At 39.3% G+C, this 18,761-nt stretch overlaps 1 protein-coding gene across 2 annotated transcripts; it reads right to left on the bottom strand.

Moving 5' to 3' along the window:
- Positions 1 to 3,326: 3,326 nt before the first annotated feature.
- Positions 3,327 to 18,276, bottom strand: LOC104595268 (Pyridoxal phosphate (PLP)-dependent transferases superfamily protein). Of its 2 annotated transcripts, XM_019197401.2 has the most exons (9): positions 17,160 to 18,276; positions 16,925 to 16,972; positions 15,560 to 15,688; positions 8,019 to 8,078; positions 7,487 to 7,643; positions 6,233 to 6,339; positions 6,007 to 6,065; positions 5,332 to 5,440; positions 3,327 to 4,010 (listed from the first exon to the last, which is right to left on the bottom strand). In XM_019197401.2, the coding sequence occupies exons 1-9, from the start codon at positions 17,220 to 17,222 to the stop codon at positions 3,558 to 3,560; spliced, it is 1,185 nt and encodes a 394-aa protein (XP_019052946.1). In that variant the 5' UTR covers positions 17,223 to 18,276; the 3' UTR covers positions 3,327 to 3,557. The 2 variants fall into 2 exon arrangements, with proteins under 2 accessions (XP_019052946.1, XP_019052947.1); XM_019197402.2 differs by lacking the exon at positions 8,019 to 8,078.
- Between the last annotated feature and the right edge of the window lie 485 nt (positions 18,277 to 18,761).

Here is an 18,761-nt window from a genome sequence, read left to right as displayed (position 1 = left end):
GAGAGAGAGAGAGAGAGAGAGAGAGAGGAGAAAAACCGAAGAACGAAAAGCTACAAAATGCAAAATAGCCAAAGGAGAAGAAACTCAGAAATGTGGGTGCTGTATAGATGGATACCCATCTGAATTCAAGATCGATATCGGGATTCTCAGGCTGGTACAAAGATCAGACGGCGGAGATATTAACCTCTCCAACTGAACCCAATTTGTACTCTCAACAGATCGCGGGACCTAGCAGTTATCCCATGGCGAGAAGATGAGTTCCTCCAACAAACTTTTGATACACTGGCTTAGGTAGAATAAACCAATGCTTTGAAACCCAGCTCAGATTCTGAACTGCTTAGCAATCTCGAGTGATGCAGAATTGATTGATAGCCTCCTAAGGCCATTACATTAACCACCATCAAGGAAGCTTTATCTCATTACCCCACCAAATGCTATTTTGCTTTTTTTTTTTTTTTTTTTTTTGAGGGACGACTAGATCGTAAATGGAGCTGATTGATCCTGTCAGAGCTAGCCACTAGCCATGTTTAGGTAAATTTCTGTTCCGAAGAATTACCATTTGAAGAACGAACCGAAAATTCTGAAGCACGAAGCTAATTTTTAGCTTCAAAGAATCGATTTACAGAATGAGTTTTTAGCTCAAAACAAACACAAAGTTCTTCTCACGTCCAATGCGAAATGATATACTGTGTGCTTGTGCAGGTGTGGATCATAAAAAAATAATAAATTTGTTAATGTGGCTCGACATACAAAATGGCTTCACTTCACATACAACATCCAAAAATCACAAACCTTCATACATAAGAGCGCCAAAACTGTGTCAATACCTTTTCAAAGATAGAACCACGACCAAGCAATTTGCCTAAGTAATCACCAAAAGTCCAAAAGCTTAAATGCTGACAACCTTTGTTTGTCTGCTGGTTCTTATTATTATGTAAATTACAACTCTTGAATTCCGTTGAAATCCGCCGTTATAATATTTTTTAATCCTTATATTATTCTTGTAATAATTATTTAGACAATTGGAATAAAACACTGTTCATCTTTTCCGATTTCATGATATACAAACAGTAGCGGCGGTAGCTGTTGCAACGGCAGCGGACTTCCGAAGTACTCCCTCTCCCTCCCCCGATCTCTCTTCTTCCCCTTCCCCTTTCTCTCCTCTCCTTTCTTCTTCCCGATTTTCTCTGTTTTCCGTTCCTTACAGATGGAGAAAGAGAGAGAGTAAACTAATAATCTGGAACCCTCCTTAATTGTGGTTTTGAAACTTTGGACGTCTTAAATGGTCTATAATCTGGAACCCTCCTTGATTGTATCAATGAAGCACCAATGGAAGCATTCCAATTATGGAATAAAAACCAAACAAAATGGTTCAAACCATTTTTCAGGATCTCTGGGTTTAAAACCTTCTCCTCTTTAATTTGCAATGTTCACCTCTACTAGTCTTATGCTTGCTTGTGCATGGCTTGCGATCCGATAACTAATAAAGTAAAGCTTCTTCATGAATCTCTGATGTTGTGCTTCATCTGTATATATGTTGGGTTTGCATTATCTTCGAAAATTCCACGTACCTACATTGATCTCAGATTGATCCAAGAAGAGGCCAAATTCCGCCTGAATGAAAGATGAAACTAGACTTTGTATCTTTTCTCTCCATGTAATAAATGCATCTCCTTTGACCTTGAAATGCCAATTTATAGTTGTCTTTAACTACGTCGAACAAATGGGCGAGACAATAGATTTGCTTTTCCGTGTTTTCCATATCTTGGAGTTCAACTCAATGGGATTTCATGATTTTCCTTGTAGAGAAGGTTGTTCTTCTTAAGCTTAAAAGCACAGACTAGATGACATTAGCTTTCAGGGCCTCCTTTCACCTGGCTTACTCGATTGAAATGGAACAAATTTCTCTTTTTGTTACATGCAAAAGTTTGGAGGGGAAATCAAACAACTGGGTTCTGCTTGTTTGGAATATTAATGGAATCCAGTTTTCTGTTCGTTTCACAGGGTCCCATGTTTATCTGGGATGTGTACAACACCAATAGAGGTCACATGTTCTCAATTGATAGAAGTGAGATTTTTCCTCCGATGATGGTGAAGGCCTTTCTCTACGTACCCTGGAGCAGATGCAAATGGTCTCACCAAGAATATGACCATACCCAGCTGGGGTGACCTATTAAACATCTATAACTAAACCAATGTCAAGGAAGCATCTGTAGCGACTGATCTCCAGTGCCTAGAGGTAATTGCTTCTCAACTGCTCTGCTCACTTTTCTTAATTTCTTGAGCAACTACATGAGCTGCTCTATTTCTGATGAAGAGACTTGATCTATCAAAACAGAAACTGCCAAGGAATACCAGAGGATTATAGCTTTGATTGCTGATTAAGAATCCGACTCAGAAAACCTTCTCCCATTTGAAACTTTCCGTCATTTTAATAGCGGCCAAAATAGAGTTTTTACTAGCTAGATGTCCAAAATAGTTGTTGCTTGCAATAATCCAAGCCAATCAAGTTGTTGCTTTCCTTGGACAGGACATACTTCTCACACGCATATGACACAGGCGTGGCCATTTCTCCATTACTCGTTAAGGCTAAAATGCATCTCTCCAGTAATTAAGCACAGAAAGTGATGTCATGGTCCCTATTATTGTCTGCATCTCTCCACATATTATTATTAGTTTACTCTCTTTCTCTCTCTCCATCTTCAAGTAACGGAAAATAGAGGAAATCGAGAAGAAAAGGGGAAGGGGAAGAAGAGAACAGTGTTTTACTAGCCAGATGTCCGTCGCTGCTGCAACAGCTACTGTTCATGTATCGTGAGATCAAAAAAAGATGAACAGTGTTTTACTAGCTAGATGTCCGTCGCTGCTGTTCGTGTACCGTGAGGTTGGGGAAGATGAAGTGTTTTTCTTCTAATTGTCTAAATAATTATTACAATGGTAATATAGGGATTAAAAGATATTACAACGGCGAACTTTAACAAAAGGCTAACGAAAGAGGGTCTCTGTCTCATGATCATAATACAGGGGGGGTCTTTATAATTTACCCTATTATTATTTTTTATATTGTTCTAACCATCTCAAGGTGGAGATTTTCCTGTTAGTCTGATTGCCCCAACCAAGGGATGATTCACTTATCAATTGGATAAGTTGGTCACCTGGTAGACATGGTTGCAAGGTTTATCCAGTATATGACTCGAGGACTCGAGCAATAAAGACCAAAATGGGATGCGCCCCCCCCGGCCCCCCGGGCCAAAAAAAAAAAGAAGCAATAAAGACTATACTTTATAAACAGAGAATGATATCTTGTGAGAATTTGATACCAAGAGTTTCTTCATGAATCTAGTAAGTATCCATTTTATAAATAGGCCTCTAAGAGGCGTTTCCTCTCAATGTCGTACATAAAACAATATTCATTTTCCAATTAAAATTTCCCCGTATCCTCCAACCTGCTCCACAACCCAAAAGAAAATTATCCAAGGCAAGAATCCACGACTTAGGCGTGTGAACAGCCAAGCAACAATTTGTTCCTGAGACTTGTAAAATATTGCTCTGAGAAATCACTGCACCATCCCATCTCTCACCAGCTCTTCCAACCCTCTACGGAGCCTCCCTGCAGCAACTTCACAGTCAGCCTCTACCAACCCTCCAAAGGAAATCCGAATATAACCTCGTCCACCGCTTGCACTTCCAGGAATCACAACCACCCCATGCCTCCTCGCAAGCCAGCGTACTACATCAAAATCATCTGGGTATTTCTCAGGAAGCTTTGCCCATAGGTAGATTGCACCCTCCCCACCTTTGACCGAATCCTTTCCAAGTGGTGATAGTGCATCAAGGAGGAGCGCTCTGTTCTTGACAAGGTCCTTCACTTGGTTCCTAACCCACTCAGGCCCAGTTTCCAAGGAATAAAGAGCCAGACGCTGGGAGATTATAGAAGCGCAAATAGGTATATTGTCTTGGACCTTGAGGAGTTGAGCTGCAAGACCCTCCACCTCTGATGGGTATGCTATCTGCAAGCACACACAGAATCACTAGATGGCCTAGCCATAAAATCTATTTTTGAATATAATATTTACAGTAAAGGTAGAAGGTTAGAAATTCGATTTTAGCAACAAATGTTATGCTCAGAGTCCAGTCACCAATTTACAAATATGAATAACAAAGCAAGGCCACACCTGTGAATCAGAAATTTTGAAGTTCACTCTGTTGAAGGGGTTTAAAATTTGAAGTGGGTCAATATAAAATTCTTCAGAATTCCTTGTGGTGTACGTTTAGTGGTGGAGTTTCTCTTATTATATACCCATCTGCCTTAATGGTTCACCTCCAATAGAGTTTCTCTGATTATATCCCCCCCCCCTATTCTTCCTGACTCACCTATTTTATTTGCACTTGTTCATGAACCTGGCATATTTTAAACCATGTTCTGTGTTATCTTATCAAAGAAACCATTTATCTTACAGATACAGAGGCTTATCTTACAAGGCAAACAATTAAAGAGTGTTATTTTTTCTTTGCACCCATAGATCATGTGTGCACATGATTTTCTTGTGTATTCGTATTTGTGTTGGGGGGGAGGGTTCGCATTAGAAACCTTCTCCACAAGACACATTCAGCAGTGTGTGGTTTCATAATTTGTTATGTGTCACATATTCATATGATTTGAACCCATAATGTTATAGGCCCCACCATGGGGATTTACTAGGCCAGAAATCAGCTTGAAAATGAGAGTAGTTAGTTGTGGGTGCATAAATTTGGTGGCTGAGAAAAGCTCAGAAGAAACTGCATAGATCAGATGCCTGAAAGTCATTTGGACATGCTGACATTCAGTACAGACCTTCTCTTAGGTGGGACCCATACAATGGTTCCCAATCCTCTGATACCACAACTACGAGTCATGTGTGCCTAGACCAAAGATTATAATGAAATAATAATAAACTTGATCATATCATAAATGTTAGCTACACATTGAGTGATTTCACGTATTAAAGATGCTGCACAATGAACATGTGCAGATTCAATGGAAGTTTTGAATGGACACTTGAGGTGCACCTTTCCTTCATAAGCCTGCTATGAATTATCAGTGTAGCATTAGGGCTCAGTATTATTTTCCCATTAAAGCAAACAAGGAGTGATCTTTAATCTCTAGATCATAAAGAAATAATCTGCAAGGGCATGGTAATTACACAATACCCAAATCTAGAGACCAAAATTCCACCCAACCAGGTGACCATAAACTTTCTCCTGCTTGAAAGAAAGTTCAAATTGTTCACTTTGTTTTCTGAGAAAAGCAAACTCATGAAGTCTCAATTTTAAAACCAAAAGTTTACTTACATATCCCACTCGCCATCCCATCATCCCATAGGCTTTTGAGAAGGAAAACACATTAATTATGTGATCACCCTCTATGCATGTATGCTTCAAACCATCATACATAAAATACCTACAGACAAAGTACTGAGACTCTCAGTGTTGAATTATACATTCAATAATAGACTTGCAAGATAAATAGAATGTAGTAATTAAGAAGTAATGCCCTCCTAACATTTCACTGACAACGTTACAGAATATGAACTCTTTTCAGTATGTCATTTCATGGATGATTGGTAGACAAAGACACAAAGAAAACTCATCTACACAAGCCTGATAGATAAATGAGAAACAGCAAGAAATTTTATTCAGAAGATAAAATACATTTTTGCTAGTTTTAGAAGTCAACTTTGTTCTTCATTTTGCGTGTTTAACCTTTCTTTACACTTTTTGTCCACATTCTATAGGCATACCATTGTTTAGCAAACCACTAAATTTCTCCATTCAATCCCACAATTCAGAGATGCCCATAAAGCCTATGGCCTAAAGACTACATTCTGCAGTTTCTGGGAAACTGTAACTTCAAATAAACAGCACATAAAACATGGACATTCTACAATTTTGCATCAGAATGAATATGATTAATAGTAGAACTATCATTTCGCCGAGTAATTTAGGGATAAAGTATGTGCTACTTACTCGTATGTATTATCTACAATAAGCCAGGAACCAGCACTTTTGCAGAGATCTGAAATCCTCTAGTTAAAACGAAGAAAAGAACTAGTTAGATACAGAGCAATAGAAATTGAAATGAAGAATAAATACTCCAACATCACCAGACCTCTGCTCATATCAACAAGTTATTTTTCTACTGTCTTACCTTTTTTACTTCTTGGGGGGGAAGAGTGGAGGAAGAGATAGATACCTTGAGAAGAGACTCTGGAATGTATGTTCCGGATGGGTTTCCAGGGTTGACAACAGTAACAAGCTTCGGCACTGATTTACTCTCTGACAGAATCTTTTCTAACCAGTCTATGGAAATCTCCATGTATTTACAGAAAATAATGTATTAGAACACTTATTTAAAACAAAAAAGGGGGAGATGTAATTGAATTACATGCTTCCGTGCCCCACAGGTGTTGGACATAACACTAAATTAGTTATGATAGAATACCATACAAAATAAATGTTACTCAACCATAACAATCAAGTTAATGCAGAAGAAAGAATTATACAAACCTAAAATAAAAATTTCAATAATTTATGACAAAGACCTGGAATGAAACAGAGGGGAGAAGGAAAAGAAAAACTAGTGTTATAGGTTCAGGAAGCTACACATTACATTACAGATTAGAAGTGCCTTGCAGGCCTGCACCCCACACTGGTAGTCTCCCATACCTACCCCAAATTACATCAATTTTATGATTTTCTGCATACACGTTCATTTTGGATATTTGATATTAAGGGAAGCCTAGGGTCTGAATATGCAGAAAATTCCATGCACAAATACATAGACATGTATCTGCATTCAAATAGTCAGGTCCCACCATTTCAAGGGTTTCATTTAAAGAAACCAAGATTAACTATGGTTTGAGTATTTCACAATCCCTATGCAGAAATATACAGTCACATGTCTGGCATGCAAAGAATATGGGCTCTCACCTAAGAATCTACATTTCCAGAGTTTAGAGTAAAGTTGGATGACCTCAACCATTCACTATATAAGTTCCAGAAAGATTTTACATTAATTTAATCAGAACTGATCCAAGCATGCATATTTTGGCCCAGCGCATTCACTGGCAAGTTCTGAGTCTACTGACCAAGTGGATACAAAGTCAAATTTTGTGCTTAACCACTGACAATTGTGCTCAAGTACTCAGGCACATGTCAGTTGATGTATTTACAAATTTACTAATGTCTATAAATGTATTAGCGATAAGGCTCTAGAACCAGTATGTCAACCCAAAACCATTAAACCAAGGTGTCCAATTTAGACATAGAAAACCTTATTAACAAGTTTCAACTCTCTGAAAAGAAAAGAGAAAACAACTCTAACTGAATGTGATATTTCAGAACATAGAAATACTTGTTTCCAACTTCTAATTTGGTGCTGAATGACTAGAACTGGAAGGTCAGAAATATTGTAATTAGCTCATAATAAAGGAATAACATATAGTACCTGCATCTGGCTGGAGTGTGTCAGGATTACTGGGACCTACTAGTATGTCAGTAACTCCTGTCATCTGGAAGGACATGTATGCATTGAAATAGTATGGTGCAAACATCACTACAGAATCCCCAGCATCACAGAGTGTAAGAACAAGATTTACAAAAGCCTGGAGATAAGACAAGTTACAAAACTCTTAGACAGCTTGAGCAAGATTCAAAAATGTTGTCCACAAGATAAATGGTAAAAATCTTAGAAATCTTGAAAATTTGAACTTAATTAGTACTTAACCACCTAAGACGCACCCCTTTATCACAAAACCAATAGCATCATCCCTAAAATACATAGTTAAGAATAATCCTGATACCCATAACAGAATACATTTGACAGAAATCTGATAATATATCTGACAAAAAATATTTTTTGGAGCTAGACTCTTCTTTATTAACTAACCCAATAAAATTTATTTTGGTCATTAACCAAACAGAGGATTTGTACAGTTCATTCTTCTTTGTTAACTAATCCAATAATATGTTCATCATACCTGATTTGCACCAGCTGTAACCATCACAGAGGATTTATACAGTTTATTCTCCTGACCTAACTGCAACAGGGAGAGGAAAGCAACCGTACATATGTTAAATCAAAAATTATACATGACCATATGAAACGACAATTGATTTCAGACCATTCCCATGATTAACATGAAGTCATCAATCATGATACAAGAAGATGCCTGAGATAGGGAAGACACCAGTGCAGTTAATTTCTGTTTTTTTTTTCAGATAATGGATGGGAGTAGGAAAGATAATTTGTTAGGGTGCTTTTGTTTCCATGTAAAAAGAAGCAAAGGTGTAGCAAGTCCAACAAGGTGGTTCTGGGGTAGGGGTCAAGCTCTCTCAGTCATGATCCGGGTGCTCCTTATAATCAGCCCTCTATGCGCAGTTGTGGTGGTGCCGACCAGAAGACTGTCGTTGGCACAAATGAGGAGAAAATCAGGTGCAAGATAGGCCTGCACCCAGGTGTGATGGTTGATGAAGATTTGGAGCAGAACAATTGTGCTGGCCTGGAGCCTATTCCTGACTCCTGAGGTAATCTGGTTTTGTATCTTCTGACTCTGGGATTGGGGATTCTTCTCTAGGGAAGCTTGGGGATGAAGTTTCTGGTGAACAGTTTTTTGAAGTGGTTGTGGGAACGATTGGTGTCGATATTGGTAGGAGGAAGGCGGAGGTCGAAGAGAACGTCTGTGATAGTGATGCCAAACAAAGTAGGAAGTTGAGAGTTTCAAGTAGATCACATCTGGTTCACATAACAAAGATTTTCTCGTGCCTTAAAGATGGTCTGGTTATGTCATATCCTACTAATAGATTTAAAAGAATCTACAAAAGAAAAAGTTCAAAGGCCGTGGATAAGTCTATGTTGGGATCTGGGGAGGAGAGCTTGGTGGACTGGCAAATGTTGAGTTGCAAGTTGTCTAGTAAGTCAACTATGTACGTTCAAGAGGACAAAGTGGTGGTGTCAAGTCTGGCCAAGGACAGTAGGGATGGCAATGAAGATAGGAGAAGATGATTAGGCAATGTCTGTTAATGCTAACATCATGGAAAGAAGGGTTGATGTGGAAAATTTGGTTGACAGGGAAGTCCAAGTTGGCAAGATGTTGGGTTTGTTCTTCTTGGGTGGGGAGGAATTCACCAGGAAGGCCTTGCTGGCTTGGGAGAATAAAAAAAGAATGGAAAGCGCTTCTAGTGATAATGAAAGCATTACTGATGAAGCTTTGGAGTTTGTTGAGGAGTAAGCTTTTGAGCTCAGCAGTAGATTGTTAGGGAGAGGGGGGGGGTTTGTTTGTCCAAAATGGAAGGTTTTCATGGTGTTTCTTTCTCTCGGGTGATATCTTATCACCTTCCTATTGTATTCTCTTTTTATTTTTAATAAAGTTTTATTTTACTATCAAAAAGAAATGCTTTGCCCATAAAGAGGAGAAAATATAAATAAATTTACATACAGAGAACTTTTCCACCTCTTCTACAAAGAAATAAAAAGAACCTTAGGCTGCATTTAGAATTGTTAGAATACTCGAATCAGGGGTGTTTTGGTCATTTTGGTTTATCTGTTTGAGAGTGAAAGGTCTATTTTATCTAAGTTTAAGTTATGTGTCCCATCTCTTATGAGGGACAATATGGTCTTTCTTGTAACTCTATTATTTGGACTAAATACAAGTGGGTCGGCTAGGGATAGGTGATTTTTTCCTCTCTTCTAGTCTGGCCGAACTCTTCTCTTCTTCTTCTTCTTCTTCTTCTTCTTCTTCTTCTTTCTCTTTCCTTTATTCTTCTCTACTTCAACCTAGAATCGAATAGGGTTTACTTACATGGTATCAGAGCAGTAAAGTCTTGTTCTCTTTTTTTTTCTCATTCTTTCTTGCTGCTGTCTTCTTTCTGGGTTCGCTGCCAACTATTACAGCCATCTTCATTCCTCGGCTGACCTGAGTGGAAGTTCGACAAGGGGCTGAAAAGGAGCTGTCGTTTTGTGGTCCTGGAGGTGAGAATGCCTCCGGTCGTTGTGGTGGTGGTCGTTGAAGTGGTGTACTAAACACCCTCTATTCAGTGTACGAAGAGGGCTGTATGTGGACAGGTATGAACACTGCTGTCTTTTGCCCAAGTAAGGGACTGTGAATGCTGTATTTTGCTTGAAAATTTGTTTGTTGTGGAGGTTTGGAGTGACTGATATGCATATCAGTCGTGTTCTTCTTCATTTTACCTCATATGTGTGCTGAAAGAAGAGTTGTCGACTGCTGAAGTTCACGACAGCAGTGGTGTGGTGGTGGTTGTGTCGTGTTGATTGGTGTATCTATGATTCTGAATATTTAAAAGTGAACTCTTAGACCTTGTGTGTAAACAGTTCTGCAGTGTGTAGAACAAGTGTTTGATGTAATGACTGAGTGACTTCGGCCCTTGTATTTTGGTGGGTGAATGATTCTGCGGTGTGCAGTACAAGTGTTTGATGTGATGTCTGAGTGATTTCAGTCTTAGTATGTGCAATGTGCAATGTGCATTTGAAGAAGTTGGAGTTGGTGGTGTTGTAAGTAAGATAAGTCTTGTGAAAGTGTGTGAAGTTGTGTTGCATATTTGAAGGTGAAATAATTAAGATGGCTTCGATTGGAGATGGGAATGACAATAAAACAGGTGTCATGCTTTCTCCAGACTACCTAAGTGTTCAAATGACATCCATCAAACTAAATGGTGAGAATTATGTACCATGGGCAAAATCTGTGGAGGTGTTCTTAAAGGCCAAGAGGAAGGTATAACATGTGAGAGAGGAGAAACCTTCCTCTGACTCTCCGGGGTTCAGTGACTGGGAACAGAAAGATGCACAAATAATGACATGGCTATGAAACAGCATAGAATCAAAGATTAGTGTGAACTTCATGTTCCTAGATACAGCTAAAGAAATCTGGGATCATGCTAAGAAGCTATACTCCGGACAAGACAATACAATTAGGGTGTATCAGTTGTATCAAAAATACTTTAATCTGAAACAAGGAAGTCAAAGCTTGGAAGAATACTATGCAAGTCTGAGGAATATCCGAAATGAGCTCAATGTGTATCATCCTCTAACATCGGATGTTCAGATCCAACAACAGCAACGTGAACAACTTGATGTGACAAGGTTTCTTGTGGGTTTGAAGGCTGAGTATGAGCCTGTCAGAGCACAAATAATGGGGGGGGGGGGGGGGTCTGTTCTTCCCTCACTTGAAGAAGTTTTTGCCCGTCTTAAGAAGACATCTATTGAGTCTGTAGAGCATTCTTCTCTCTCGGACAGATCTGGTTTGGTGGTGACTAAAGGGGGTGGTCGAGGAAATAGAAGTGGTGGTGGTAGTAGTGGACTTCCAGACAACCGTGGTGGTCACATGTTTAACCGCGCTGGTGGCCGGAGTGGAGGCCGAGACTCAGAGGGAGGTCATGGTAAAGGAAGAAGTAATGCCCAGAGAAAGTGTACACACTGTGGTTTAGAGGGACACACAGTTAATTTCAGCTATGATTTACGTGGTCCACCTAACACTTGGGCTAACCATGCTATGACTAAGGGTAGTGGTACAATTACTGAGAGCCAGCAAACTGACCCCCCCTCCACATCTACTGGTGTTTCTGGGAAGGAAATGGTGAGTGTACCACGTGCAGTATATGAGCAGTTCCTTCAGACATCTCAGCAGAACACCACTACCCTTGCCCATTCAGGTATGGCTTGCTTAGCTTCCAAAGCCTCACACTGGATCATTAACTCCGGAGCCTTGGACCATATGTCTGGGACTCCTGATGTATTTTCTTCCCTTTCTCGCTCCTCCACATCTCAAACAGTTACTCTTGCTAATGGTTCTACATCTCCCATCTGTGGTGTTGGTGATGTTGATCTCTCCTCCTTGTCTTTATCATCTGTTTTATATGTTCCCAAGTTCCCCTTTAACCTTATGTCTGTTAGTAGATTAACCAAGTCTCTTAATTGTTCTATAACATTTTATCCTTCTTCTTGTGTGTTTCAGGATCTCAAGACGGGGAGGAAGATTAGTGGAGGGCATGAAGCAGGTGGATTGTATTACCTTGATGGTGGTGGCCCTCCAGTAGCTTTTCAGTCGTCTCTTACTCCTCTTCAATGGCACTGCAGACTTGGCCATCCTTCTCTCAAGGCTCTGAAGTTGTTGGTCCCTTCCTTGAGTCATCTTTCATCTTTAGATTGTGAGTCATGTCAATTGGGAAAACATCATAGAGTCTCATTTAGTCCAAGAGTTGATAGTCGTGTCTCAAGTCCTTTTTCTTTAGTTCATTCTGATGTATGGGGTCCAATCAAAGTGATGTCATACAATGGCCACAAGTATTTTGTAATTTTTGTTGATGACTTTTCAAGGATGACATAGATTTATCTTATGAAAGGCCGTAGTGAATTGTTCTCTATTTTTCAAAAATTTTATGCTGAAATACGCACTCAATTTGGTGTTCATGTTAAAATTATTCACTTCGATAATGCCAAAGAGTACAACTCATCACCATTTCAGCAATACCTAGAGCACCATGGGATAATTCATCAAACTTCTTGTACTTACACCCCACAACAGAACGGTGTAGCTGAACGAAAAAATCGACATCTCCTTGAAACTACTCGGTCCTTGATGATCAATATGAATGTCCCAAAGCATTTTTGGAGTGATGCTGTCCTCACATCCTGTTTTCTGATCAATCAAATGCCCATGTCCATCCTTGGAAGTCAATCCCCCTTCTCGGTGTTGTTTCCCACCTTGTCTCCACTTCCTCTCACCCCAAGAGTCTTTGGCTGTGTTTGTTTTGTTCAACACTTGGGGCCTGGTTTAGACAAGTTAGATGCACAAGCCACTAAGTGTATCTTCCTTGGCTACTCGAGGACTCAGAAAAGGTATAAGTGCTATAACCCTAAATTCCATAAGTCATTTGTGCTCTCTGATGTCACCTTCTTTGAATCAGTCTCGTTTTTCTCAGATGTTGTGGGTTCTTCTCCTTCCTCCGTAGTTCCTCTTCCCGTCCCTGTTGCGGATCCCCTTCTCGTGGCTCCTATTCCTACTGCAGATTCACATCCCATGCCAGTTACTATTGAGAGGCCGCCAATCACACAAGTGCATACCCGCAGAAGTGCATCGGACCCTCCTCCAATTCAGCCCTCGTCGACAAATCCTGCTACTGCTTCTTCTCCCTTAGATCTTGATCTTCCTATTGCTCTACGGAAAGGTAAACGTACTTGTACTTCTCATCCTATTTCCAACTATGTTTCAACTACTCACCTTTCTGCTTCTCATCACAACTTTATATCATTACTCTCATCTGTTTCCATTCCCAAGACTGTCCAGGAAGCCCTTACCTCCCCAGGGTGGCGACAAGCCATAGAAGAGGAACTCTCTGCTCTGCAACACAATCACACGTGGGAACTCATTGCTCTTCCTCCTGGTAAGCATGTTGTTGGGTGTAAGTGGATCTACACAGTGAAGTATCTTCCTGATGGCAGTGTGGAGCGATTGAAGGCCAGGTTAGTAGCCAAGGGCTATTCTCAGCTGTATGGTGTGGACTATATGGAGACATTTTCTCCTATGGCTAAGATTGGTTCAGTTCGGGTGTTGATTTCATTAGCTGCTATGTATGATTGGCCTCTTGTACAACTTGACATCAAAAATGCCTTCCTACATGGTGATCTCATTGAGGAGGTGTATATGGAGCAACCACCAGGGTTTGTTGCTCAGGGGGAGGATGGTAAGGTTTGTAAACTCAAAAAGGGAATTTATGGACTGAAACAATCTCCACGTGCTTGGTTTGGCAGGTTCAATGAAGTGGTGAAAGCCTTTGGGATGAAACAGTGTCAGGTAGACCATTTTGTGTTCAGCCATGACTCAAAATATGGGAAAATCTTGCTAGTAGTGTATGTGGATGATATTGTCATAATTGGGAGTGACAGTTACAAAATCGACAGGTTAAAGAAATTCTTACAGGACCACTTCAATACGAAAGATTTGGGTAAGCTGAAGTATTTCCTGGGAATAGAAGTTGCAAGGTCAAAACATGGAATTAACTTATGTCAGAGAAAATATGTTCTTGACCTACTTGAAGAAACAGGGTTGTTAGGTGCTAAACCAGCAGAGACTCCTATGGAACTCAATGCCAAGTTGAGTGTTGATGCAGGTGAAGAGTTTGATGATCCTGGAAAATATAGGAGATTGGTGGGAAAGTTGAACTACCTGACCATTACTCGACCAGATATATCATTTGTTGTGAGTATGGTGAGTCAGTTTATGCAACATCCTTGGGTTCCTAATTGGGAAGCTGTTCTGAGGATTGTTAGGTACCTGAAGGGTGCTTCAGGTCGTGGTTTGCTATACCGAAGTGGAGGGACCCTTGAGATAGTAGGGTACACAGATGCTGATTGGGCTGGTTCTATATCAGACAAGAGATCAACTACAGGGTATTGTACCTTCCTTGGTGGCAATCTTGTAACTTGGAAGAGCAAGAAACAACCAGTGGTGGCAAGGAGTAGTGCAAAAACTGAATACAGGGCTATAGCTCATACCACATGTGAATTAGTATGGTTGAAGAACTTGCTACAAGAGATGGGATTCTCAGTTGATAAGCCCATGAAACTATTCTATGATAACCAAGCTGTTGTTCACATCTCTTCCATCCCAGTCTTCCATGAGAGAACTAAGCATATTGAGGTTGATTGTCACTTCGTAAGAGAGAAAGTGATAAGTGGAGTGATAACCACATCTCATGTGAGCTCAGGAAATCAGTGGGCAGATCTCTTTACAAAGGGATTGTCTCGGGGCAGAGTAGATTACATTTGTAACAAGCTGGGACTATATGACATATACTCTCCAGCTTGAGGGGGAGTGTTAGAATACTCGAATCATGGGTATTTTGGTCATTTTGGTTTATCTGTTTGAGAGTGAAAGGTCTATTTTATCTAAGTTTAAGTTATGTGTCCCATCTCTTATGAGGGACAATATGGTCTTTCTTGTAACTCTATTATTTGGAATAAATACAAGTGGGTCGGCTAGGGAGAGGTGATTTTTTCCTCTCTTCTAGTCTGACCGAACTCTTCTCTTCTTCTTCTTTCTCTTTCCTTTCTTCATCTCTACTTCAACCTAGAATAGAATAGGGTTTACTTACAAGAATCAGTGTAAAACGTCATCAGTGTATAAAGTGACCGTTGCTTTTTTGAAAATAGTAATGGGTGGAAGAGTGTAAAGTTTTACATCGATAAAAACGATGTAGTTTTTACATTGATTATCGATGTAAAACTACACTCCATCCAAACACACGCAAAACTGAACCAGAGTGTAGTTTTACGTCAATAATAATTGCACCCTCTTTCCAAACACATACAAAACCAAACTGATGTAAAATTTACATCGCATCCAAATGCAGCCTTGGGGGAAAAAATATTCCAATAGACCAATACTTTGTAAAATCTTCCCAGTTTTCCAAGTACAATACTACATATTTCTTTTCAGATTCAAACCTTTGCATTCCTATATGTGTGGATACTCAAATGCTTCAAATTCTAAATTAAAAAGAATACCTTTTTAATCAATGCCTCCCTGAGTTCAGGAAGACCTTCATCACCACCATAACGACTGATTGAAGGCTCCCATACAATTTCTTTGACCTTTTCCAATGCCTGCTTAGGTGGTTGCCAATAAACTACCCCCTACATAATAATGCCACCAAAAGAGCAAGCCCAAATTATTGAAGCATTATACTGAACAAACAATATACTTTGCAAGGATACAGGACCATTCAATAGGGTCTCAAATTGTCAGATCAACACATGACAATCAGCAAAATTTGATTAAACTTGATAATTTGAAACGAACTCTGTGAACCTTTAAGTAACATATATGTTAACTAGATAAGCAATTTGTCCATACAGCACTTCCCTTAACCATAAATATGTATACAATGATTCTTGATTATGTTAAAATTTCAAGTTTCAAGCACAAATAGCATGAGGCAGGGGTCAATTTGTCCAAATTCCTCTTTCTTGATATGATTGCATTCTTTCTTATAATTTAAGCTGAATTGTGTAATGCTCACAGTGTTTTAAAAGCGCAAGGGGCAGGGGTCAATTTGCACCTGAGGCGCACGCCTTTTTAAGCAAGGCACAAAAATTAAAAAAGAGACAAAATGCAAAAAAAATCAAAAAATTATTAAACATTATATTAATAAAAATATAAACTTTAATTTTAAAATAAATATTTTAAAAAACCTATTATCTAATATTAAAATACATAAACATAACATGTAAAGCATATTCAAATGAGAATATAAAAATAAAAGCAAAGATATAAAACATTTTCAAGCATATAACTCACAATCTCTTTTTTTCTCAATTGCATTACTTCAAGTAGCTAATGTGATGTAAAACATATTACATTCCTAATTCTACGAGCTGCCTTACCATGCCCCTCGAGGCAAGCCCAAACAAGTCCACATTAGGTCTTAAATTCTTAGTTCCCACACAAAAAATAATGATTTATAGTTTTAATTTGCTTTTTAATAAGACATTTTATTAGGATGAAAGAATGAACAACATTACCAAATAGGGGTTCTAATACTTCCACTTCATTCCAAGTCCTTGGCAGAGCAAGCAACCCTATGGCATCCATTAACTTTGTCTACTGAAAGAATTTTAGGAAGTTGATGGATATAATTCCACAAATAAGGTCTCACATAAAATGATTGGGAACCCAGAAAGTAGTATGGGCAAAAACTGATAGAGTGGTTGGCAATGGCAATAACAAGCACTCCTACGGTCATCCCATGAACTCAGACCATCACAGAATATAACAGAAGATAGCAATTCCAAATAAACTAACACCAATTACAAACCGTTCTAAAAACGAAATTAATGAGCGCCAAGTGAGACAGCGCAATTAAAACAAACCTGAGCCAATGAGATCGAACCTTTGGCACCCCGAATCAGCTCTTGTATCTGGAGAGTGGAGAAACAATAAATCATTCCTCGTCATCGTAAACCATTAAAAATTGAGAGAGAGATAGAGAGAGATCAAATGAAAATAGACTGCAATTGAATTCCCAAATGAAATCTCAAAAACAACAATCAATTGGCAAAATCATTTCTGTGTTTTAGGTTAGCAAAAACCCTAATCGTTCGATACCTGAACCATGACCGGCATATCAGTCTCCAAAGCCCTCTTTGCAAGCTTCGCATACGTCCCCATCTCTTTTCCTTCTCTGTCTCTCTGTCTCTCTGCTCCTCACTCTCTTTCTCTTTCTTCCTACCAATTAAAGCTACTAAAAATGGGCTCCAAGCTTCTATAACCCTAAAAAACAAGCCAACACTGGAAGCGTATCGCCCACCTAAATCAATAAAAAGTGGAATTTCGTAAAAGCCGAGTCACCAAAAGGAGAAAAGCAAATACGCTTTTCAGCCACCCCTCCCGTAAAGTGCTCAGATAAGCTTCAGGGAGACCCGTAGACCTTCACCTACTCAACAACCCCCACCAAGCAGCCATCATATGGGAGGACTAGAAGAGAGGCCCCCAAAAGCATAAAAAAGACTGAATCAACCTTTCAAGCCCTCTCTTCGTTTATTCACTTTTTTTTTCTCTTCGAATTGTTTTCTTGACTTCTCTACCGCCACCAACTCTCCAGATTACCAGAAGCAGACAGAACGGATAGAGATTAGAAAAGATCAAAGCTCTCTTTTCATATCGTTTATACTAATAAAAGAACACCCACTGCCCTCTATAGATGGAGACAGAGACGTGTTCCTTTTCTCCAATTTCTCCTCACCTTAATATATATTAAATAAGGAATCGTCAGACCAGTTGGAGAGAATCTCGAACGTGCGCTAAACGAATATTATATTTAATTATTCATACAAATAACAAAAAGGAAGAAAAAAGAGTTCTTCCTTGTACAACTCGGGCTTTCATCTGAATTAGAGTGAGAATTTATCCAAGAAAAAGACTAAATCAAAACCTGCTCGGGAAGGGAATAGTCAACTCGAATTCAAGCTGACCTAACGCAAATCGACATCTATTCTTCAGAATTAGATTTTCCCAGCTTTTGCTAGCAGGTCTGCGATCTGAATTCCAAAATAAAGAGAGGAGAAGCGAAAGGGGGATTTTTCGGTAGAGAATGTGCTATCCTCCGTACTATTGGATCGAGAGATTTATCTTCGAGTGAAATCGAATAAATTCCTTGGCATTTAATCGGAACCTCAGAAATGAAAAATTAGACACTTTTTTCGCTTGGTCAGATGATTCTCCCGCTCTCCGGTGTGAGAGAGAAAGACTTATTGATGAATACCGACAAACCGAAGGTCGGAGTTGCGTGTGCTTTTCTTTTGTGGGCCTCGTCTTTGAAGAATAAAAACGAAATGGGCCTAAAAGAAACAAAAGACCGGAGCGCAGACAGTGGACCACCGACGAAGCAGGGATGGAATCCCGAAGTTTTTGTACATAGAGGAGTCGAAATAAAATAAATGAAACCGTTAAACCAACCCAATTTCCAAAGCGAAGAAGTAAGACGTTGGCCATTTGGAGTGGGTTTTCGAGATGTCATGTTATTGAATACAGCTCTGGCCGGTAATGAAGTTGGCAAGCTGTCGTGGCCTAGGTAGGATTTTCCAAGATTCAAATTTACGGAAGGCTCAGTTTGGATTTTGGAAGGAGTAAAAATACAAATATATAGAAGATAAAATTTTGAATTTTGTATCTATTTGTATTGTAGATTGTACAATAAATACTATGATG

The sequence above is a fragment of the Nelumbo nucifera genome, chromosome 2, assembly GCF_055504915.1.
Source record: "Nelumbo nucifera cultivar China Antique chromosome 2, China Antique-T2T, whole genome shotgun sequence".
NCBI lineage: Eukaryota > Viridiplantae > Streptophyta > Magnoliopsida > Proteales > Nelumbonaceae > Nelumbo > Nelumbo nucifera.
This window is presented reverse-complemented; position numbering and strand designations above follow the sequence as displayed.